The sequence below is a fragment of the Leptodactylus fuscus genome, chromosome 4 (genome assembly GCF_031893055.1).
Source record: "Leptodactylus fuscus isolate aLepFus1 chromosome 4, aLepFus1.hap2, whole genome shotgun sequence".
Lineage (NCBI taxonomy): Eukaryota > Metazoa > Chordata > Amphibia > Anura > Leptodactylidae > Leptodactylus > Leptodactylus fuscus.
In genome coordinates, this window is record NC_134268.1 from 40,717,331 (window position 1) to 40,741,637 (window position 24,307).

Here is a 24,307-nt window from a genome sequence, read left to right on the forward strand (position 1 = left end):
ACAAAAAAAATCCCCGTTTCACCGCGGGAGCACAAAACGCTCACCGGCGCTCACGGCCGGACACTTTTCAAACCTATTCAAATGAATGGGTTTGAAAAATGACTGCAGGTTTCCGTCTCCTGCCCAGTTTCGGGAAGGAAACGGAAACCTGCATAACAGAGACACGGGGCGCAGATGTGAACAAGCCCTTAGTCTGTGTCCTAGAGTGGTTTCACATACATAGTGTAATGATCTCAAAACAGACATTGTACAAAGAAAAATATTTTCCATGTGAAAAATAAAATGCATAACAGAATATTATGTTTCAGAAACTGTTTTTTCATCCTTGAGGGCAGTGCTAGGAAGCATTTGTTTGTTTTTTTCCCCACCATCCCCAGGCTAATATAAAAAATAATCCTGCACAATCCCTTTAGAAAGGACTTTTCCTACCAATAAAAGTGATGTCAAATCATCTTCATACACCTTCCTAGTGGGAAATCTACTGATCGTAGTACTGCAGGTTTTTCAGATTCTATCCAACCTCAGTACAGGAAACCTTGTGAAAAGGGTTTTATAGGACATCTATATTCAATATCATACTGGGGTCCAATTCCAAGCACTTGCACCAGTCAGCTGGCTTCAGAAATGGTATACTGTATATCCATGTACACTGGTGTGGTCCAAATGATAGGGTGTTGAAGTGAATGGGAGAGATCAGATGTGCCATTGCGGGCCACCACACACTGTATGGAGCTATATCTGGTGATGCTGAGAGTTATATACTGTTAATGAACTACCGTACTTACAATGAGATGAGAACATTTCTTACTAATATAAGGACATTACTTTGCAGACTAACCATTTTTTTCTTGCTATTAATACATCAACATGGCCGACAACTTTCAGAAATCAAAAATAAAATCAGTTTATTTCAGCTTCACACAAACACATTGAAAATGGTCAGTGCGGTATAAGAGATATACAGTGCATGTGGCCAATAAGACATATACGATTCCACATTTTGGGTAGGACACCTTACACAACAACCTCCAAGTCATTTTCCAATCATTCAGTTCCTTCTTGTATGACCATTGTGTACTCAACGATTTATACTGGAAATGCTAAAAACAGATCCCTGTATTGCCCTAGCATTTATTCTCATCACTAATAGGCAAAGTCCCTGAAGACATGGAGTAGATTCTGATCACAGGATCCTACATCATAGATAAAGCTCTTGTTACATGTTGGAGTTGGAGTAAGATTGGCTTTTTCAATAAATACAAGTGCAACTAAACCCTACACATTGGTTTACTCCTTTCTGCCATCATCCCGCACCACTGGTATGAGCTGAAGTTCCTTTGCGATACGTTCTCCGATTTCCTTACTGCTTGCTGCAATCACTCTACGGGACATCAGGTCGAAAGGCCCTCCTGCAAAAAAAACCCATGGGCATTGAACTGTCTGTAAAGCTACTGAAATTATTTTAAAGGGGTTTAAAGAAATAGGTGAAAAATGTATGACTATAGGGGGGTCCCAAACCTCCTGGTATGGAGGTGCTTTGCCAATCCGCTCAACGTCTATAGGACTCTCAGATAGCCAAGTGTTGTATTGTTATTGCTGCAACTACCGTATTTTTTCAGACTATAAGACGAACTGGACTATAAGACGCACCTAGGTTTTAGAGGAGGAAAATAGGGAAAAAAAATTTTGAAGCAAAAAATGGTAAAATATTTATTATATGGGAGTTGTAGTTTTGCAACAGCTGCAAGGCCACATTGACAGGTGACCCTGCAGCTGTACGGGGATGCATAGAGTGTTTTTTTTTGTGGGGCCAGATGTACTTTTTAGTTTACCATTTTGGGGAATATCTATTGCTTAGATCAACTTTTATTGAAAAAAAACCCCGGCGGTTTATGATATATGATTTTCTACTGTTATATATATTCTAGGAAAAGGAGGTGAAGGAAAAGGAGGTGATTTAGAACTTTTATTTAATATTTTTATAGCTTTTTTTTACTATTTTCTTCCCCCCCGGGGGCTTGAACCTGCGGTCACTTGGTTGCAAGTCCCATAGACGACAATATAACTGTATTGCCGTCTATGGGACATATTACGGCTGGTCATAGACCCAGCCGCAATACTAATACAGCAGTGACAGGCCTGGGAGCCTCATTAGGCTCCCGGCTGTCACCCGAACAGGTCGGCTCCTGCGATATCGCCGCGCAGGAGCCGGCCTGCAACTTCACAGGTACGGGGCCGGTGGGGACCGGCCCCGGGGGAGAAGGGGCCGCCAATACTGACTACAGACCCGGCATCCGCTGTACTAGAGAGGCGGATGACGGCGAGGGATAGACGCCATCACAGGTGTCGGGGCCTGAGACATCGCTGCGCTCCTCTGCCCTGCATGAAGCCAGCGGCGGGGGGACGGAGGAGCAGAATAGCATCGCCCCTGCCGCTGCTGGCTTCATGCAGGGCAGAGGAGCGCAGCGATGTCTCAGGCCCCGGCACCTGCATCTATCCCTTGCCGGCATCAGTCTCTCTAGTACAGCGGATGCCAGGCGCCACATTCGGACTATAAGACGCACCCTTCTTTTTCCCCCAAATTTGGTGGAAAAAAAGTGCGTCTTATAGTCCGAAAAATACGGTACTAACTTTATAATGAATGTGTAACAAGAGTTATCTAGTAAGCACGTTCCTCATCCATAGCTCACACTTGTGCACGTACAAACCTTTGGCGTCCAGGACAACCCCTCCAGCTTCTGTAACAATGACTGCTGCAGCTGCCATGTCCCAGCAATGGATTCCAATCTCATAGTAAGCATCAGCCCCTCCTGTAGCCACCAAGCACATGTTCACAGCAGCTGTACCCACTGCCCTGATCCTAGAGGTACAAGTAAGCTCCGATGAGAACATTATTCATTAAACCACAGACCCATTTGGATTTGAAGATTATATTTTTGGGTTGGGAGATTATAGAGAGCTCCTACTAAGTTTGTGCTGTTGATGTGAACATGATCCTTAGCTTAAAGTAGTTGTTCAAAGTCTACAAAGTTGTAGATCAATGGGGTCCAACCCCTTGCACCTCCATCGATTAAGGGATCTGATGTAGCCCGGCCTTAATGAAACACTACTAGAGCAGATGTGCTGCCGCTATATTAGTGGGGTTGTCCCATAAAAGATACTTATCCCTTGTCCTGTGGATAGGGAATAAGTATCACATCACTGGACATCAGACTCTGCCAGCAATCAGAACGGGTTTACTGAAAGTTCCCCAGTCCCCTATATGTGCAGTACAGACAGCCCCACAGCAGTGATTGGATTGTCGTTCACACAAGTGCACTGACACTTCACCCATAAGGAGGCTTCTGACAATCAGTCAGGAATGCCCTTCTTCTCAGTAGCGCCTATTGCGTTGTATTGTGAGAGCGGGGAGGAACACCTCTCTCCCCTCCTCCTGACAGTATTGTCCATAGACAAATACTGGGGGGGGGGGCGCGTTCCTCACCGCTCAGCATCATCACTGGGCGGTAAGCAACACCCCCTCTCACAGTACAGTGCAATAGACGATACTGTGAGGAAGGGTGTTCCTGACTGACTATCAGAAACACCCTTCTGACAGTGAAGAGCTACAGTACTGGCACCGATAGCTCTTCAGCGGGGCCCCATTCTGCTGATCACTGGGGAACCCAGCGAATAGACCCCCAGCGATGTGACACTTATCCCCTATGCTGTGGATATGGAATGTGTCTTTAATGTGACAATCCCTTTAATCTCTATGGGTTTGTTGGAGATCTTACAGTGTTGTACTTCCCTTCTCTTTGTCAGTCCCACAGAAGGGAATGAAGAGACAACAAGTCTGCATAAACACTGTTCTTTCAGCCAGGAACACTCCAAGTTCAAGACCAAGGAGGAACAGTAGTTCGAGCCCCTGCAATCTACAACTTAGTAGGTGTAAACTTGACAAAGCTCATCTAAGATTAGAGTTTTGCACGTAGGAATAGCCTTCATAAAGGCTATACAACTCTTACCTTTATCTTGAAGGTCTGCGGCGCCGTTTTTGAATTTTTCTGCTAATTGCACTCAGAAAGCACAGGGGGCATGCCACATGCGCAGTCGGCTGTTTCGTCGGCCATTTTGCAGTAGTCTCCTGTAAAAAGAGGAGTGAAAAGGAGGAGAATGCCGGATGGAGCAGAAGAAAGGTGGCGCGGGAATGCTGCGCTCATAGCAAAGAGGGTACGCCTCCTGTGCTTTCTGAGTGCAATTAGCATAAAGAAGAAAAATTCAAAAATGGCGGCGCAGACCTACAAGATAAAGGTAAGAGATGAATAGCCTATATAAAGGCTATTCCTACGTGTTAGTAGTTTAAAACAGTTTTTTTCATGATAGTATCCCTTTAAAGCGGCATTCCTACCGTAGACATTCAGGTCAGACAGATACGGGTCCCACCTAAGAATGAAAGCCTCCAAGCTCTAATGGTTACACCAGTCCCTCTATATAGCATAGGTGGTGCAGGGTACTGGTGTTTAGCTCTGTTCACCTGAGCTGAATGCCCTGCAGCGCTGCTTCTAACTAGACGGCAAGCAGGCAGACACACCAATATAGAGAACAAAGAGACCAGAGATTATATAGCAACAGTATTTCATGTAATACGTACAACATGCAGTCATTCTAACATAGTAAACAAAATGTGTGTGGCACAGTTTTGTATTACCAGGGGCAGGAGTACAACCTGTGATGTGGGTGTAGTAGAGACACCTTTTTTGTTACACTGTACTTTGTATTAAGACACGTTGTGTAAAACAAAAAGGCACGTTAAAATGGCCAATTTACCTCTGATACACTAGCCCCAGTTACAGGAGGAGTACTTTACTTATGGCAGAGCTGATCTGGATATTCTAACACTACAAGGATGTGCAGGTATCTCTGCAGCCGTCGACAGGCATTTTAAAAACAAGGAATACTTCTCCAAACATAACCAAACAATCTAAATCACACAAAGCATTACCAATTTGTCAGAAAAGTGATTATTACCCATGGATTGGAATACACAGCAGCCTCTCCATGTTAGACAGAACAATTTTAATAACTTCAGGGTCACGATTTGATCCCAGTTCTGTAATAATCATAGATTTTGTGATATCTGCAAAGTAAAAAAAAAACACAATAGTATTTAAAAGGTTTCTCCTTTTATATAGCTTAAAGGCAATGACCACCTCAGATTGCATTATTTACCATTACATAGTCTTTTGGTCTAAAAACTGTTTTCTTAATTGTATTAAAAATGTAGTCGTTTATCTTCTGCAGCCTGCAGGTTTTCTCGTAAAGTACAGCTTGCAATGTCCCGTTCAGAAAGGAATCAATCAGGGAAGCAGTCTGACTCAAGTCTGTACCCCTCCAAACAGCAGACATAATCGCCTATCATGGCGCCGCCTTGAGTGGCTGCCTCGATACAGAGCTCCAAGCTGGGAGCAACCTTCATCTTCCTTTTTCACTCGTTTTGTCTGTATCTTCAAGAATCCTATAACCAAGCAAACTAGCACTATGAATTAGCAACTATAAATCGAATGGAAGACCCTGTGGAGTATATTTTTCCTTTTGTTTTTATGGTTAAGCATGGACAAGACTCAAGACCTGAATCAGCTGGAGTTTTCCTGTTTGCACATGTGCCTGTTACCATCCCCCCAGGAGCTAAGGACAGCATGTTTCACCATGCGGCATGGAGGAGAAACCTGCATGGATGTGTGGACTTCTTCTTTCAAGGAGATGATTTTTGGCGTCTATTGCTGATGTGTGACTGGTATTTCTTTCTATTACTGTGGACACGTGGGACTCTGTTACAGCCTGGGAGCCTACCATCACCCACCTACCCCATGAGTTTATGGAGGCTTGGCAAGAGAGCAGCACCCTGTTTACCTGGATGGCTTCAGACGTCTTTGAGCAGTAGAACACAGTGCTAAGAAGAAAAGAGGAGGGCTGTGATGAAGGACGTTTTTTGTGGTTAATGGACAATAGTGCTGATAAAAGATACCAAACTATCAGCTGTGAGCAGGAGATCTCACTACCTACCAAAGAACTACCACATGTTATCGTGATAGCTACATATGTCCCCCACCTCAGCAAAAAAACGTTTCTGCCTGTTATATCTATATGCTGTGATCCCCCCCTCCTCATGTCCTACAACCGCAGTAGGCTGTATTATTAACATCACTTCACACAGAGAACTAAATGATCCTGCAGTGTGTCTGTGTTTCTTTCTTTTTAGTTGCTAGGATTCCTAGGATTTCTCTATCTGCCATGAGCTTGTATGTGTTTCTCTCTTGTTATATACTACTGTGGGACTATTAAAAGGATTATCTTATAAGGACTACAGTACAAGCAGTCAGACATCTTCTCTGAAGGATTTCTCTCTGAATCGCAAAATAATTGTACAAAAATAAAATTTCACTGAGGGCTGATATTGATACAGAAACACATGAAATTGTTAGATATTGTTACTTAGTCAACATGAAATCTAATCACTATATTAATCTTCATTAACTTATATTTTACCTCATATTTACCACTTGCCTTACTGCATGTTGCTTATGTTTTCTCCTAAAATCTCATGTATAGAAACGTGTCACATGGCCATATTTTAAGAACACAATGAGGATATTCACATATCTGTATTTTGATGGACGGTATCAAATGGCACTCTAAACATAGGACATGTCCTATTTTTTTCAGTTTTCACTGGTCAATTTAATGAAAAAAAAAAAGTGTGAAATTCTACTGCGAAAAAAAAATGTACTGTTTCGTCCATTTTTTATTTATGAAATTTGTGTACAGGTAGACTAAGAGTTAAATGCTCCAGCAAATTTAGTGTAGGTTACCAACTAATAACGTGTTTTAGTGCTGAAAAAGCCCCCCTCGGCTTATACTCGAGTCAAGCAAAAAAAAAAAAAAAAAAAAATTAAATATATATATATATATATATATATATATATATATATATATATATTTAATTTTTTTTTTTTTTTTTTTTGGGGGGGGGTCTATGATCAGCCACAATAGTAATGTATAGAATCTTCCGTAAAATAGTGAAAAAAAAAGCAGCTTTAACCCCTTCCCGCCGATGGCATTTTTTGATTTTCGTTTTTGACTCCCCTCCTTCTAAACCCCATAACTTTTTTTATTTCTCCGCTCCCAGAGCCATATGAGGTCTTAATTTTTGCAAGACAAATTTTTCTTCATGATGCTACCATTAATTATTCTATATAATGTACTGGGAAGCAGGAAAAAAATTCAGAATGGGGTGGATTTGAAGAAAAAATGCATTTCTGCGACTTTCTTACGGGCTTTGGTTTTACGGCGTTCACTGTGCAGCCAAAATGACATGTCCCCTATATTCTGTGTTTCGGTACGGTTCCAGGGATACCAAATTTATATGGTTTTATTTACATTTTGACCCCTAAAAAAAATTCCAAAACGGTGTTAAAATTTTTTTTTTCTAAAAGTCGCCATATTCCGACGGCCGTAACTTTTTTATACATAGGTGTACGGGGATGCATAGGGCGTCTTTTTTTGCGGGGCCGGGTGTACTTTTTAGTTCTACCATTTTCGGGAAATGTTATTGCTTTGATCACTTTTTATTCAAATTTTTATCAGAATCAAAACAGTGAAAAAACGGCGGTTTGGCACTTTTGACTATTTTTCCTGCTACGGCGTTTACCAAACAGGAAAAATATTTGTATAGATTTGTAGAGCGGGCGATTTCGGACGCGGGGATACCTAACATGTATGTGTTTCACAGTTTTTAACTACTTTTATATTTGTTCTAGGGAAAGGGGGGTGATTTGAACTTTTAATACTTTTTATATTTTTTTTTACTTTTTTTTTTTGCATTTATTAGACCCCCTAGGGGTGTTGAACCCCAGGGGGTCTGATCACTAATGCAATGCATTACAATGCTAATGCATTGCAAAAAAACATCATCTCTTTTGCAGGCTGCATACACCAGCCTGCAAAAGAGAAAATTTGCAGACCGGCTGGGAGCCTTTAACAAGGCTCCCGGCTGTCATGGCAACATGACGTCGGCCCTGGAGCATGCTCCAGGAGCCGGCGATTCCTGCCAAAATGGCGGCGCATGTCGGGAAGGGGTTAAAAGAGATAAAGTAAATAAGAGTTCTAAATCCCTCCTTTCCCTAAAATACATATAAAAGTAGAAAATTAATGTGAAACACATACACATCAGGTATCCCTGTGTCTACCGAGTATAGGGGATCTGCAGTGCTCCTTTTCCGTCGGGAGGGGGTTAATAGGAGCACTGCAGATCCCCTATATTCAGCCAGACTGAATTCCAAGTGGGGGAAAAAAAACAACTCAGTCCTCAAGCTCAGGGAAGGGGCAGACAGACAACCAAAACACCCCATCCCCTCCCCCAGCAACTACTGCACCCAAAAACATTTTAATTTTTGATATTTTCCAATAGCTGCTGCATTTCCCCCCCTCGGCTTATACTCGAGTCAATAAGTTTTCCCAGTTTTTTGTGGTAAAATTAGGGGCCTTGGCTTATATTTGGGTTGGCTTATACTCGAGTATATACGGTAATTTAATCCCTGCCATAGATGGCACTGTGCTTTCCTATACCAAACCTCCATGGCAGGATTGAGCTGCTGCAGATTACATAGTGTACAGGATTAGAAAAATATTGCTGCTTTAATTCCATGGGTCCTGTCTGGTATTACAGTTGATCTCCATTGAAATTAAATGAATCTTAGCTGTAATACCTCACAGAATCAGTGGAAAGTTTTTGAAAGAACACAGCCAACAAATCGGTCTGTGTCCGTTTTTCATGTAGGTCAAAAAAAAAAAAAAAAAAAAGTCTGCCCAACTTTTCTTTCCTATTAAACTAATAGAAGAAGGTGAATTACTATTATTTTTTAAAAAACACTGACTATTGTATGGCTAGCCCTCCGTCTGCACCCATATAACTGATCTGTTAAACAGATGATCAAAACGTGATGTGTACAGCTCTTACTCAAATGACGCTTTCCCAGCTGTCTCTGCGCCAACACAGGTAGCAAACTTTCCTGTATCAGTGCCTGCCCAGAACTTGACAGCGTTAAACTGGTCAATTCTCCAAAAACTACACTAACGCTAGGTTCACACTAGCATTCGGCAGTCCGTTCTGTGGTTTCCGTCTTCTGCATGCAGAAGATGGAAACCTGTCAGATCGGGTCAGGCCATGAGCGTTTTATGCGCTCCGCCGCAAAACCGTTTTTTAAAAATCAGACACAAGGTACTGCATGTCCGACATGTCCGACCACCGGTTTTAAAAAAACGGTTTCACGGCGGAGAGCTCACGGCCAGACATCTTTCAAACCCATTCAAATGAATGGGTATGAAAGAGTCCTGCAGGTTTCCGTCTCCTGCCCAGTTTTGTGCAGGAAATAGAAACCTGCAGAACGGAGACCGGGCGCAGATGTGAACGAGCCCTAAGGCCATAATTGTCATATCTTTAGACTAGTATCACTGGTCTCTACAGTCAGAAAATTTTATGATTGCTACATCAGTTGTAACAAATATTACACAGATTTAGCCCATTTTTAACATAATGCTTTTGTACAACTGATGCCCATCTAAGGTTAAGACCCCACGTTGAGTCCCACAGCTAAAAAGCGCTGCAGGAAAAAACACGATGGCAACGCATCATGGTTCCTCCTGCTGCGCTTAGATGAAAAGTTCACTTTACTCTGACTGTAAAACGTCTCGTTTCTGCCGCAAGCAAATCGCGGCGCTTATGCCACGTGGGGCCCCGGCTTAAGGAACATTGTCTGGATAATACGCAATTCCCTGTTGCACATGCAAAGAAAAAGAAATAAAACCTGGTCTCTAGATTACGCTATGCGCAAAGAGTCAATATCGAGCTGACCAAACTGTAAAGTAATGCTTACCTTTCTGCCCAGAAACTTGCAATTTCTGACCATTACAATGGGCACCCTTTCCCTTTCTGCCGGTGTACATCTTGTCTTCTACGCAGCTGTATACAACACCAAATTCAACCTAGGAGTAAAAACAGAAAAAAAAATAAATAAAAAAAAATTGAAGGCCCAGAAACAAAATATGTGTTTGAAGAGATTATATAAAGTACACACACATAAAGAGTAGAGAGGAGCGAGTACTGTTCGGATCAGCCGATCCGAACAGCATGCTCCATAGAAATGAATGGATGCACCTGGTACTTCCGCTTTGACGGCGGCCGGCCGCTTAACCCCCCGCGTGCCGGCTACGTCCATTCATTTCTATGCGAGCGTGCTGTTCGGATCGGATGATCCGAACAGTACTCGCTCATCTCTAATAAAGAGCCATACATTTATTCTATAGTTATACCAGAAGTATCCTACGTCAGGATAGCCCTATATACTGAAATTTGTAAGTTTTACATACTTTTCCCAAGTATTGCCAGCAAGGCTCGCAACACCATCTGATCTGCACATAGAGAATCAGAAGCTTCCAAGTGCAGATTTCTTATACATCTTCCATTCAATAAAATAATACATTTGCTACTAGCAAACTCCCCCAAAGTGGCAGCTGCAAGCAGCAAAACTATATTTTAACTTTTTGTTACAGGGATTATCCCACTAATAACACAAGGGTTCAATTACTGTGGTCTGACCAACGTGAACTGAGCGGTGTGTCACATACATGCCAGTAGGAGTCCCAAGTGTCAGAGTGCTCCCTCCCCCCACACACACCATAAGGATATGTCATCAATATGGTTTGCTCACAAAAGCCCTTTAAAACTGAACAGTAATAAGGGGTTAATCTGCCCACCGAAATGCCTAAGAGACCAACAGGCAACGCCCTGTCTGCTCCCTCTGGAGACTTTTCTTCCATTCCTTTAAACCACAAATTATAGGCTCAATGTCTAAATTTATATATAATGTCACCCTTCTGAAGGAGGAACAGCAATGAAAGTCTTCTACTAAAGCAATGCTATTTTTACACATCAGGCAGAGCATTATAAGATTGTATAATAAGTTACCATTTAGGAGACCGCTACACTGTGTTAAATGCAGGGCTTTGTGTGTAAAAAAAAATTGGATAAAATTAAAATTTTGTTTTTAATTCTTGTAAGATGCCATTCTAAGGATCTTAAAGAGAAGCTTTCATCACTTGGGGCACATGCCCCCTCCCCTCCTGATAGTACTTGTCCATAGACAAGTACTGAAGGGGGCGTTCCTCCCCGCTCTCACAGTACAGCGCTATAAGAGCTGCTGTGAAGAAGGACATTCCTGAGAGACTGTCAGGAACGCCCTTCTGATGGTGAAGAGCTACGGTACCGGTACCGATAGATCTTCACCTGGGGCACAGATCGTGAAAGCCGACAGTGCGCTGAATTCAGCGCAATGTCGGCTTTCTAGCGGTATATAAAACCACATGTGCCCCAAGTAATATAAGGTCTTCTTTAAAGAGGACCTTTCATCAGATTGGGCACAGTCAGTTCCATAGACTGCTGGAAAGCCGACAGTGCGCTGAGTTCAGGAACGCCCTTCTGACTGTAAAGAGCTACGGTACCGGGACCGATAGCCTGAATTCAGCGCACTTTCTCGATCTGTGCCCTGGGTAAAGCGCTACCAGTCCCAGTACCGTAGCTCTTTACAGTCAGAAGGGCGTTCCTGAATTCAGCGCACTGTCGGCTTTCCAGCAGTATATGGAACTGACTGTGCCCAATCTGATGAAAGGTCTTCTTTAAAGGGGTTGTCCAAGATAACCATATTTTTAATATGAGGCTGGGAAAATGAAATATTTAAAAAACAAAACAAAAACAAAAAACCACACACACAAACACACGTGTCCCCGATGCTCTGGTGTCTTCAATCATGGTTCTGTCCTGCTGCTCTGCTGTCTTGCTTTGGCTTAAGTCCCCACCACACTGTGACGTCCCATGCCCCTCTCCTTAGGCTGCTGATTGGCTTGAGCCGTCATGCCTGGCAGGGTCTTTCTTCAGAAGAAAACACCAGAGCAGCAGGATTGGACTCCGTTGCGAGACACCAGAGCAGATTATTTTTTTTCACCCGCCCCGGTGACAAGTGGACATCAGCTTTGGAGGCTACATCAGGAATCTCAATCCCAAACAGACTTCATTATAAAGTCAATGAGGTTCGTTGGGTGCTGCATGGGATCAGGGTTTTCGCATATAGAGCATATGTTTACACATTGCAGAACTGAGAATGTTTGATGCAGATTTTCACATCCTATTATATAATTTGTGGCTTACTCACAAAGTCCTATTTTTACCTAGATAGGGCAGTTTCACATGCCCAAACTGGAATTACTATTTGCTCCCATGGGTCTCCAGTACTTACACCCAGGGGTCCGAAGAGTATAAGGCCTGGGACCCATGTGGAATAAACTCCACAGTGGCGTTTTACAGTCACAACAAAGTGACCCAATTTGAGGTAAAATACACTCTGTGGACGCACGGCCATTTCCAAAACAGTCACCGTTTTGGAAATTGTGGCATGTCATTTATACCTACAGAAACGCCAGCAGTTTCCCTATAGGTATAATGGAAGCAGAAAGTCCACAGCGGAAAACTGTGTGAACGTTCTGTCAAAAGCGCTGCGGGAAGAACTGCGATGCGTTACCGCTGTGGTTATTCATGCAATGCCTTTATGCAGTGGGCCCTTAGCCTAATAATAGCAATTAAAGTTTGGACTTGTTTCATCTAAAAGACATCGCCAGGCAAAAACTGAGAGATTCGCCCAACACATTCTCACCTCCTAAAATAACCATCATTAATTGTAATTGAGGTGAAATGCCCAATTAATCCCAATTTTGCCCTAATGACTCCTTCACGATAGCCACCCGAAATCTCACATGTAAGGCTGTCTTAGCAAAATCCTCAAATCCTGAGTGTGTTAACCTAACCTAAATACCTAGATGTATTGAATATGTAAAAAAATAAAATAAAAATATCTAGAATTTCAGCCATAAATAAACCTACCTGTTTATTCACTGCAAAACCAATTGATACAGCCACAAAGGGAAACCTTGGTAAACAAGAAGAAATCTCACTTTTAATAATATAAGTACAATGGCAGACATCCACATACAGAAATAACCACAAATAAATGTCCAGGTTGTCCAAACAACTTGGCAAAATACAGAAGTAACATTACAAGAGCTATAATTTTTTTTTTGTTTCCCCAAGTAGCTGTATCTGACCCCCGGACTCTGCAGGGATCATCTGTTCTAGAGGCCGCAGGGTGATGGAAGCTGCTAGTGGATGGGCGGCGTCTGCAAGGCTAATCCAATTCAAGAAATAGCAGCCACATGGGCAACGTGGTGGCTCAGTTTTAGCACTGCAGCCTTGCAGCTCTGGAGTCCTGGGTTCGAATCCTACCAGAAACAACATCTGCAAGGAGTTTGTATGTTCTACCCGTGTTTGCGTGGATTTCCTCCCATTCTACAAAGACATACTGATAGGAAAAAAGGTAGATTGTGAGCCCTATATGCCAAGAAATAGCAGCCACATCCACTACATAGAGGTGGTTCCGATTAACCGCAGTGCCGCTCCTATTACTTGAGTAGGAGGGTACGCGCCGCCTGTCCACTAGCATCTTACAGCACCTGGAGGCTGCCAGAACAGATGACCTGCGTGTACTCCGGGTGTCACTGATGTTATCATTACCATCAGTATGAAAATTCAATTTGGGGCCAGAAAACCTTTTTATTTTTGTGGTAGGGGTGTATGAATGATAGCATCATTAATAGGACATGAGCATTACGGCCATCCAAAATATAAAGTGTATGGCCAGTTTTAGGCCAGGTTCACACAGTGCTTTTTTGTCTGAAGAACTGTATGTGATTTTTAATTGCAGTAACAAATAACATGTTACTATGTATCTCACGGTAGGCCAACAGACCAGAGGTTTTCAGTCTAATGCTTGTTAACATACAGGTAACATGTATAGTAATAGGTGCTACTCATTACTGCAATTAAAAACTATGCGCGGTTTTTCATCAAATAAGCGTGGTGTGCACCCAGCCTTAGAATCAGTTGAATAAAAACACCCCATAGCAGAGTACAGCAGATTATACTAATCTGTCCATCTGGGCCGGTACAAGTACATGCAGTTTCCAGGGATACATATCTCACAACAGATCAGCGAAATTCTACACACTGGCACATAAGGTCAAACCAGACGTTCCTAGATTCATTTTCCACATTATAAAATGATGCAACCATAGACAATATGTTTGCTAAAACGACACGCCCGTTGGTCTGGGATATAGTGCTCGGAAAATATATTCTGGTTACTGTGACCTGATGAAAGGCAAATGTCTATCTTTCAATACGATTGTTTCATAGATTCCCATGCACTTTGCTGTGACTGTAAAACGCCTCTTTTTTTTCTGCGGTGGGCAAACAGCCCCATTTAAGCAACATGATGCCCCGGTCTAAAGGGGTTTTCTGGGGTTAAAATATCTTATGATCCTAAGGATAGATTATCAATATCAAATTAGTTAGACCCCCACCGATCAGCTGTACTCAGTAGCTAATACTCAGGAAATAGAGCAAGAAGCAGACAGCGCTGTTCTCTGTGTAGTGGTCAAATCAGGTACGGCACATCAGATCCTATTTATTTGAATGGGACCTATGCTGCAGTGACTCAGTTCCAACCCTACACAGAGAATATCCCTGTCTGCGTCCTGCTCCATTCTCTGTGTTCCAGCTGCTGAGAATAAGTGACTGGGTGTCAGACCCCTACAGCTCTGATATCAATGTCCCATCTTTAGGATGTCATCAAGATTTTTAGCTGGGAAAACCTCTGTAAGTTTTGTTGGTTTACCATGGGTCAGAATTTCATGCTGCAATTTTGTCACAATTGTATTGTATCATATTTCTCAGGCCTTCTTTTACCATTATACAACACCCCATTTAAGCAAAGTCATGTCATATTTTCTTCAAATGTTATCAGATCCATAACAACGCCTAAAACTGTACCTGAATTCAAAGATCACTTACTTGTGAACAAAATTAGTTGTGCCATCAATGGGATCGATAATCCACGTTGGGTTATCCGTCAAAGTACTTCCCTGACCAGCAGCCACAGATTCCTCACCGATGAAACTGGAAGAGATGAAACATTTCAGCCGCTACAGCCACATAATACACATTGATGGAGGAAGATTTTCAATAAGCGTGTACATGTATATAGTATGACAACCGTGATATATAAAGGATTTATAAACCAAAAATAAAAAAATGCTTTTGCCAAGAGAGAATATTGTGGCACAAATAGCACGTGAGTGTACAAGAGTGATACGCATCAGATAAATGTCAGCAAACTGGCCGACCATCTGACGTATATAGGGGTGACCCTGTACTCTCTGGCTGAAGTTGGGGAAGGTAGGATTAGACTTTTAAACATGCCTGATCCTATGTACATCATACTGGTGACCTATCCTCAGGACAGGTCATCAGTATGTAAACTACATTTGGGGCCTGAAAACCCCTTTAAGGCTTAATTGTATAATATACCTGCAGTTTTTTTTTAACTTAACACGATTCATAGAGTCCCCACAAAGTAATACAATATTTTATATAGCCTTGCCTGTGAGATGGATACTTCTCTTTGATTGCTGATATTATCATTTCTTCAACTTTCTGGTCCGTAGCAGTCACCAGATCAGCGGGGGAGCTCTTCACCATCACTGAAACGTCCTCCTTCAATGCTGCACAGACCACCTGTATGCAGGGGATAACCATTAGGATACATAAAATGACTACAACATGATCATATTTATCTAAAATCCATCAATCCAGCATTAGTCAGAATCTTAAAATGATAAAGAAAGTGACATTTTGAAATCCGTCTATGATCTGTCATGTCGAAGTTTGCAGTCGCATAGAAGTGAATGGAGTGCAGGGAGGATGCAGGGGGACTTTACATGGCTATTAACCATATTACTCAATACATACGGCTCCAGCTTTTCTTGCTACTTGGACAGCAAACTCCATACATTCTTGCCACTGATCTGCCATTTTAACCTTTAAAAAATAAATAAGAATTAAATTAAAACAAAACAAAAATCTCATCACAAAAAAATTATACAAATGGACGTTAAATCTGTTATATCATTAAAAATAATTCTTGGCTGTCATATATGTCACAGTACATACATAAGGGTGTGTATACAGCCTGATCCCTTCCATTTGATCACTTCCTTTTTGTAAATCTACCTTCTTTGGATAAACAAGATCCCATACACATGGACAGCTGCCATCTGCTAGACATTATTTCCAACTTCACATTCATGCACAGGAGAGAAGGGAAGCTGCTGCTACCAAAGGTATCTCCTCAGGTGGAAAACAGCTTTGTTGAAGTCCAAAATGCCTTCTCCACCAATCATTGAGGACCTGAGAGAGTTAGGACATAAGGTTGAGCGATCAGGAAAGATCGGTGATTGAGCAAATTTCACGATCGCGAATGGCTGGAAAATGATCGGAAATTGGATTTTAAAATCGATCCTGAAATCTCAAGATCGGCTCAACCCTATTAGGACACCCCTATACACACTGAATAAGTGTAAGGGTAAACCAACATTCAGCTAATGTGTAATGGAGCTTTTAAGATATATCCCCATTTGTTGTAAACATTTCCATTCAGACCCCGCTGAACAGCAAATTATTCCTATCCAAAAGGAACTTTTTAAAAATAAATTTTTTGGAATAACCCCTTTAATACAAGCAGCCCATATCAAGCTGCTGACATTTAACATTGCTTATATAGAACCAACATATATCAAGGTGCTGTACAAAGATATCCATCATCAGTGTGTACTGGATAGGAAAGGGACTGCATTCACCTGAATGAGACTGAGCTTGTAGTACTTTTCCTAGTCACTTGGTCAGGAATAAGACATCAATATAAAAGGCGTATTCCATTAATTCGAAGTTATCCTTTATCCACTGGATCCAGGGGCGTAACTACCGCAGAGGCAGCTGCCACAGGGCCCGGGATATTAGGGGGCCCGGTGACAGCAGCTACCGCTGCATTTTTTATTTTATTTTTTTTAATAGGCCGTTATGGGCCCTATGTACTTGCCAATCCTGGCTGGGCCGGGATCGGCAAGTGACACTGCAGGCCCCACAAATACTATCATTATACTCGGGGGGGTCTTTTCGGACCCCCGAGTATAATAATTGGCGGACCGGGAGAGGTAAGGGAACGTAAAAAACACAGTTACTTACCTCTCCACGGTCCTGCCAGGCCTCCTTCCTACTTGTCTGACGTCTCTGACTTCACATGAACCCGGCCTGCTTCCCGGGTCATGTGACGTCCGACGTCATAGAAGAAGGACGGCAGCGGAGAAGACAGCGTAGGAGCCAGGGGACAAGTAAGAAACAGTAATTTTTTATGTTTTTAACCCCCCGGGTCTCCAATTATTATACTCTGGGGTCTTTTCAGACCCCAGAGTATAATAATCGTTGTTTATGGGTGTCCACTATGGGCTATAATACTGTGTGCAGGGGCCACTAAGGGGGATAATACTGTGTGCAGGGGCCACTAAGGGGTATATTACTGTGTGCAGGGGCCACTAAGGGACATAATACTGTGTGCAGGGGCCACTAAGGGACATAATACTGTGTGCAGGGGCCACTAAGGGACATAATACTGTGTGCAGGGGCCACTAAGGGACATAATACTGTGTGCAGGGGCCACTAAGGGACATAATACTGTGTGTGCAGGGGACACTAAGGGACATAATACTGTGTGCAGGGGCCACTAAGGGACATAATACTGTGTGCAGGGGCCACTAAGGGACATAATACTGTGTGTGCAGGGGACACTAAGGGACATAATACTGTGTGCAGGGGACACTAAGGGACATAATACTGTGTGTGCTGGGGCCACTAATGGGCATAATACTGTGTGCAGGGCTTACTAAGGGACAAAATAGAGTGCGGAGGAGGGGAGTCGGTTGAGGTCTTCGGCGTCGTTTGGGGGGGGGGGGGGCCATGTCAAAAGTTCACTCCGGGGCCCCACCATTCCTAGTTACGCCACTGACTGGACCCCTTGTTTCACCATATGAAGGCACAGCTGCCCCATTACAGGGGTTTTCCAGGCAAATGATATTGATATCCTTAGAATAGGTCACTAATAGAGATGAGCGAGTACTGTTCGGATCAGACGATCCGAACAGCACGCTCCATAGAAATGAATGGATGCACCTGGTACTTCCGCTTTGACGTCGGCCGGCCGCTTAACCCCCCGCGTGCCGGCTACGTCCATTCATTTCTATGCGTGCGTGCTGTTCGGATCGGCTGATCTGAACAGTACTCGCTCATCTCTAGTCACTAATATGAGATCAGTAGGTGTCAAATACCCAGGACAGCCGCTGATCAGCTGTTCTTAGCAGCCACTAAATGGAGAAGAAAGCAGGATTAATAGTAGCCATAGTAAGTTAGGACTGAGCTGCACTCAGCTACACTGAGGACATCGCCATGTGTCTTGCTCTGACAGGCGGTAGTCCCACACATGGGGCTGATCACAAGACAATCTGGTATTAATGACCGATCCTCAACACAGGTCAAAATCGTGCCCAGAAAACATCTTAAACTTCAATGACACAGTGCTCAGATTTTACTAGAAATCAAAGTCACAAAACCCTTGGGGTCGCAATGTGGCACCATATAAAATTCTTTGTGCACTTTTTTTTTTCTCTGACAATTTTTCAGCAGACTCTGAGATGGAGTCTCCAATGCAGATGTGGACCCCGCCTTGGGTAGGTACGGAGACCGGGCGCAGATGTGAACAGAGCCTTACAATGCATGAACTAGAAATCTGGTTAACAGTGTAAGAATATATGGTGAGCAACAGTCAGCAAAAAGATAGGACATGAAGCAACAATACAAGGAAATAGGAAACAATACAAGTGCAAGAAGCTAAATAGAGAGAACTGTCAGGACTGGATCAGTAGGGATCCTGGCAATGAGACCCCCACTGATCCCTACAATGGTAACAGGGCACCACAGCCTGCACACACATACACAACCACCCCAGCTCTGTAGTTTGCATTACCGTATAACGAATGACCTTGCACAGCTGCTCCTCCGGTACAGCCTCAGCCCCGGTACCCGGCAGTATAAAGAGACAAGCAGAGACTGACGCTTCCTGCTACACTGCGCATGCGCAAGCTCGGCCTATGCCGCAAGTAGGTGGGCGGTCCCTGAGGTAGCGAGTTCTCGCCTCAGCTCTACCGCACACTACACAGGGAACCGTACACACACAAGCTGTGGCCGGCTAGGAGCGGCGACTGTAGCCTGGAGTAAGTCATAGAAGATAACACAATGACTGTGATACTAACGGCGTAAAAGTGAAAGCGAAAGCCAAGTAGGACGGAGAGATTTATCCGGGATTGTTCAGAATTATCAGAGCAAGTTTGTTTTATTTCTAAATCAGTTCCGTTGAAGTGAATAGAACTGAGCTGCAATACCACACACTACCTGTGGTCGGCTGTGGCACTGTCACATCACGTTTTTTTCTGCAACATTTTTCATTGCGGCTTTGCTGCGTTTTCCTCTGCATTTTTTTCTTCCCTCATAGGGAAAGTACTTGTGTTTCCACAGGTAAAACTGGCCCATGTTGCAGAAATGCAGTTTTATTGTTGCAGATTTTCCAACTTCCACCCACACATTGCAGCCAAATATCTGTAGTCATGTTTTTTTTGTAAATCACAGCATGTCAGTTATACCTATGGAAACACTGGATACCCTATAGGTATAATAGAAACAGAAAAACTGCAGATTTTCTGTAAAAAAGTGCCACGGGATAAAATGCAATACGTTTCTGTTTTGGTCTCAGGCCTGGTTCACATCTGCGTTCGGTATTCCGTTTGGGGAGCCCACTTGGGGGTCCCCCGAACAGAATACTGAGCACATTAAAGGGATTCTACCACTAAAACACTTTTTTTTCTAGTTACCACGTCGGAATAGCCTTTAAAAAGGCTATTCGTCTCTTACCTGTGGAAGTGCTCTCCGCCGCGCCGTTCGTTCAAAATACTGGTTTGTACCGGTATGCTAATTAGTTCTCTCGCAGCGATGGGGGCGTCCCCATCGCAGGAGCAGCGATGGGGGCATCCCCATTGCAGCTCGAAAACCGACCGCAGCGCCGCCTCTCTGGTCTTCTGTATCCTCCCCTTGCCTCTTCAGCGTCTGTCGGACGCCTGCGCAGTATGCTCTCTGTTCGGCGAAGATTGCCGAACGTACTGCGCATGCGCGAAAATGCGGTGCCCGCACTATGGCTGGGACCGCAATTTCGCGCATGCGCAGTACGTTCGGCAGTCTTCGCCGAACAGAGCGTACTGCGCAGGCGTCCGACAGTACGCTGAAGAGGCAAGGGGAGGACACCGAAGACCAGAGAGGTGGCGCTGCGGTCGGTTTTCGAGCTGCAATGGGGACGCCCCCATCGCTGCGAGAGAACTAATTAGCATACCGGTACAAACCGGTATTTTGAACGAACGGCGCGGCGGAGAGCACTTCCACAGGTAAGAGACGAATAGCCTTTTTAAAGGCTATTCCGACGTGGTAACTAGAAAAAAATGTGTTTTAGTGGTAGAATCCCTTTAAAAAGCAGCAGAGAAACCACATGGACCCCATAGACTATAATGGGGTCTGTGTGTTTTCCGTGCAGTGTCCACACGAATCAGACGGAGAGAAAAGTGCTGCTTGCAGTACTTTTCTCTCCGCATGGTTTGTGCGGAAACCACAAGGACCCCATTATAGTCTATGTCCGTGTGCTTTCTTAGCTAACTGCCTTTTAATGCATATAGGTTTGTGTTCGGAGGACTCCCCGAACGGAATACCGAACACAGATGTGAACCGAGCCTCGCTTTGCAGGTACTGTAAAACACAGCGTTTTTTCAGCTGTGTTTCCACAACAGCCAAAAACTATTTGTTTCTGCAGGGTGAGACCTTAGGCTTCATTTTAGGACATGACAATAACTTTTTGAGCCTGTTAAGCTCCATAGTTTTGACTTGGGCTACTTTGTGTAATTTAACTGCCACATAACTTGCCCACATCATATATTAAATGACCAGAGTTGTAACAATGGCCCCCAATGCAAAATCTCTACCAGTCCTCCAACAATACCATAGTACTGATCTCCTCATATTGGGGCGAGACACATTATGGTCAGGGATATGCAACCACGTCCCGATCATCTGTTTCAGCTTCCAGGAGCCATATACTAAGTATACGACCAGAAGAAGCCCTGCACTTATTTAAGTGTTTCCAGCAGCCACCACTACACTGTGCAGACCTCAAGCTATATACAGTGTACAGAGCTCTGTACAATGCCCCTTCCTAGTCTATGCAGACTTTGTGTTCTAGGCCAAGGTACAATATTGACTACTTAATATCATGGAATGTTATAATGTACTGGAGAACATGCTCCAATACACATGGACCCTATTGAGTTGATCCGCTCACAAAAGTACAACAGGCTGATATGTATACCGTATTTTTCAGACTATAAGACTTACTGGACTCTAAGACGCACATAGGTTTTAGAGGAGAGAAATATGGGAAAAAAAATTTGAATCAAAAAATTTTAATGATATTTAATGTATGGAAATTGTAGTTTTACAACAGCTGCAAGGCCACGTTGACAGGTGACCGTGTAACTGTACAGGGATGCATAGAGCGTTTTTTAGTTATAGCATTTTGGGAAATGTCTATTGCTTAGATCACATTTATTTAAATGAGAGGCAAAACGGTGGAAAAACCCGGCAGTTTGGCACTTTTGATTTTGACGTTGACTGTACAGGAAAAATATTAGTAGATTGGGCATTTTCGGACACAGGAATACCTAATGTGTATGTGTTTCACAGTAATGTTCTACTTTTATATACATTCTAGAGAAAGGAGGTGATTTAAAACTTTTATTTACTTTTTTTTTCTTTTTGTAACTATTATATTAGCCCCCATAGGGGGCTTGAAACTGCAATCATTTGATTGCGAGTCCCATAGACGGCAATACAACTGTATTTTTATCTATGGGAGATTCTATATATTACTAATACGGCTGGTCATAAGAGCTGGCCGGCATCTTTAGAGGTATGGGGACCGGCCCCAGGACTATTATTTGACTTTGGGGGGTGGGGGAGTCTTTGACATACCTCCCAACTTTTAAAGAACTGAAAGAGGGACAAAATGTGCTACGTGCCGCAGCAAATTTAGCTCCACCCACTTTTATGTTGACTCCACCCATTCTCATTCATTTTCCATGTGCCCCCACACAGTATAATCCTCCTACAGTCACCCGTAAATTATATGTCCCCACTCTATCTCTCCCCAAGTTTCATATACGCCCTTCATCTGCCCCCAGTTTCATGTCCCCTCCCTCTCTGCCCCCAGTTTCATGTCCCCTCCATCTCTGCCCCCAGATTCATGTCCCCCCATCTCTGCTCCTAGATTCATGTCTGTCAGGATTTGAACCTGTGACCTGCTGTCTTGCCCAGTGTCTCCTTGCTTCCTGAGCTATTCAGCTTATTGACTAACTGCCTGTTGGACTTCTGTGTGGAACCTACTCCTGAGGCTCATCAGCTGCCTCTAATGATTGGAACCCGCCCTGTATTACCCTGATTGAGTTGCCTATATATAGGTGACTCTGACACTTCCTGTTGTGTTGGTATTGTGTTCTGTCTATCTGAATACAGCCTGGACACCTAGGAGACCTTTTTGCTAGAGATCTTTTTTAGTTCCTTGGAACTTCACCTGCTGGCTGCCAGCTCACCGTAGCTCTAATACAGCTCCTGAACTTCTACAGACTAGTATTGGCACACCTGCTCTTGGGCTATTACCTCAGCCCCCCCTGTGGGCTACCCACATGCTGTCTCCAGCCTCCTCTGCATTACCCGACGACTGGACTCCTGATCCTGTACCACTAGTACCGTGACAGGATACCACCTACAATGGAGTCCGTTGGGAAAGAAGCTTGGGAGGTCTGCTTCAAAAAGGTAGAAGCCACCTTGGGCGCAATGTATGCGGAGGTCCAAGATATGAAGCATCAATGGGAATCTTTTGATCAAGTGACCACTGGTAAAATCGCTATGCAAGGTCAAGCTCTACAGGAATTGCAGACGTCCATGAATATGGTCACAGCACGTATTGCACAGCTGGATGCACAAGGCCTGATTCCCACCTCTGCTCCATCCCCAAGATTGCCGCCATTTAGATTCAATGGTGACCGGGATAAATTCAGGGGATTCGTAAACCAGTGCAATTTGTATTTTGATGCACATCCAAACCAGTATCCCACTGAAAGATCAAAGGTGCTGTGCGTCATTATGCTGTTAACACACAAAGCTATTGCCTGGGCAAATCCGCTAATCAAAACCGATGACGTCTGCCTAAATAACTACAAAGACTTCATGGACACCATGTAAGCGATGTTTGATGACCCCAACCGAATGATTACAGCAGAGACCACCATACTCTTCTACTTTGCAGCCTGGCTGCCAGCAGCTCTTTGCGCTACTCCACGCTACTCCACGCTAGGCCTTTTTCTTCACTTTTTGCCTTCTCTTAAGGGAACTTCATATTCCAGCAGGAGCAGTGCAAGGGCTGGGGGCGGCCCTTATACCCACAGGTGTGGTTCAGCAACCAGTCACAGGCCGCAGCCGCCCTCTTTCAAAAGGGCTGGGCGCAGGGTCTGCGCAGGGCTAAGAAACCATCCCGGGGGTGAAAGAAAGAGCAAGCTGGGCCGGAGCCTTTTGTCCAGGAGTCGGCTAAGGAAGAAGGTGAGATGGTTGTCCGTACCTGGAAGCGAAGCTGCTTTTCAGTCGGCTTCTCTTTTCCTAGGGCGCGTTGCCTGCAAAGATGTTCAGCCTGTGTTGCCCTGTAAATTGGTCTGCAGGTTACTAGCTATGGCCTCCAGCCCGGCGGGAGGCCCAGATGCTATGGAAAAGAAGCCTGCTATTATTAAAAGTAAAAAGTCACAACGCTGGTGGCCACCACGCCCGCTTCGGCTGCAGCTGCTAAGAGTGATAGCGGTACGAATGAGAATACTAGGATTTTGCAAGGACTAAAGAGCGCAAGAGAGAAAGCGAATGTAAAAGAAGCAAGTGTGCAGTGTAAAAAGTGAATGTAAAAATGGCATAGAGGAGAGTGACCCCTGCTGGTGAAAGTGAGGAAAAGGAAAAGCAAAAGCCTACAGCACCTGATATTCCCAGGCAGTCTCCCATCCAAGTACTAACCAGGCCCGACCATGCTTAGATTCTGAGATCAGACAAGATCGGGTATGTTCAGGTTGGTGTGGCCGTAGGCAGAGA

General features: G+C 43.8%; 1 protein-coding gene and 1 pseudogene across 1 annotated transcript; both read right to left on the reverse strand.

Moving 5' to 3' along the window:
- Positions 1-879: 879 nt before the first annotated feature.
- On the reverse strand, positions 880-19,147 carry IMPA1 (inositol monophosphatase 1). Its single transcript, XM_075270357.1, has 9 exons — positions 19,056-19,147; positions 15,953-16,021; positions 15,585-15,718; positions 14,996-15,100; positions 12,971-13,016; positions 9,915-10,023; positions 5,011-5,119; positions 2,709-2,860; positions 880-1,409 (listed from the first exon to the last, which is right to left on the reverse strand). Exons 2-9 carry the CDS (start codon positions 16,013-16,015, stop codon positions 1,288-1,290), a joined length of 840 nt encoding a protein of 279 aa, XP_075126458.1. The 5' UTR covers positions 16,016-16,021; positions 19,056-19,147; the 3' UTR covers positions 880-1,287.
- A 5,036-nt stretch (positions 19,148-24,183) lies between these two features.
- Positions 24,184-24,302, reverse strand: LOC142201523 (5S ribosomal RNA; annotated as a pseudogene).
- Between the last annotated feature and the right edge of the window lie 5 nt (positions 24,303-24,307).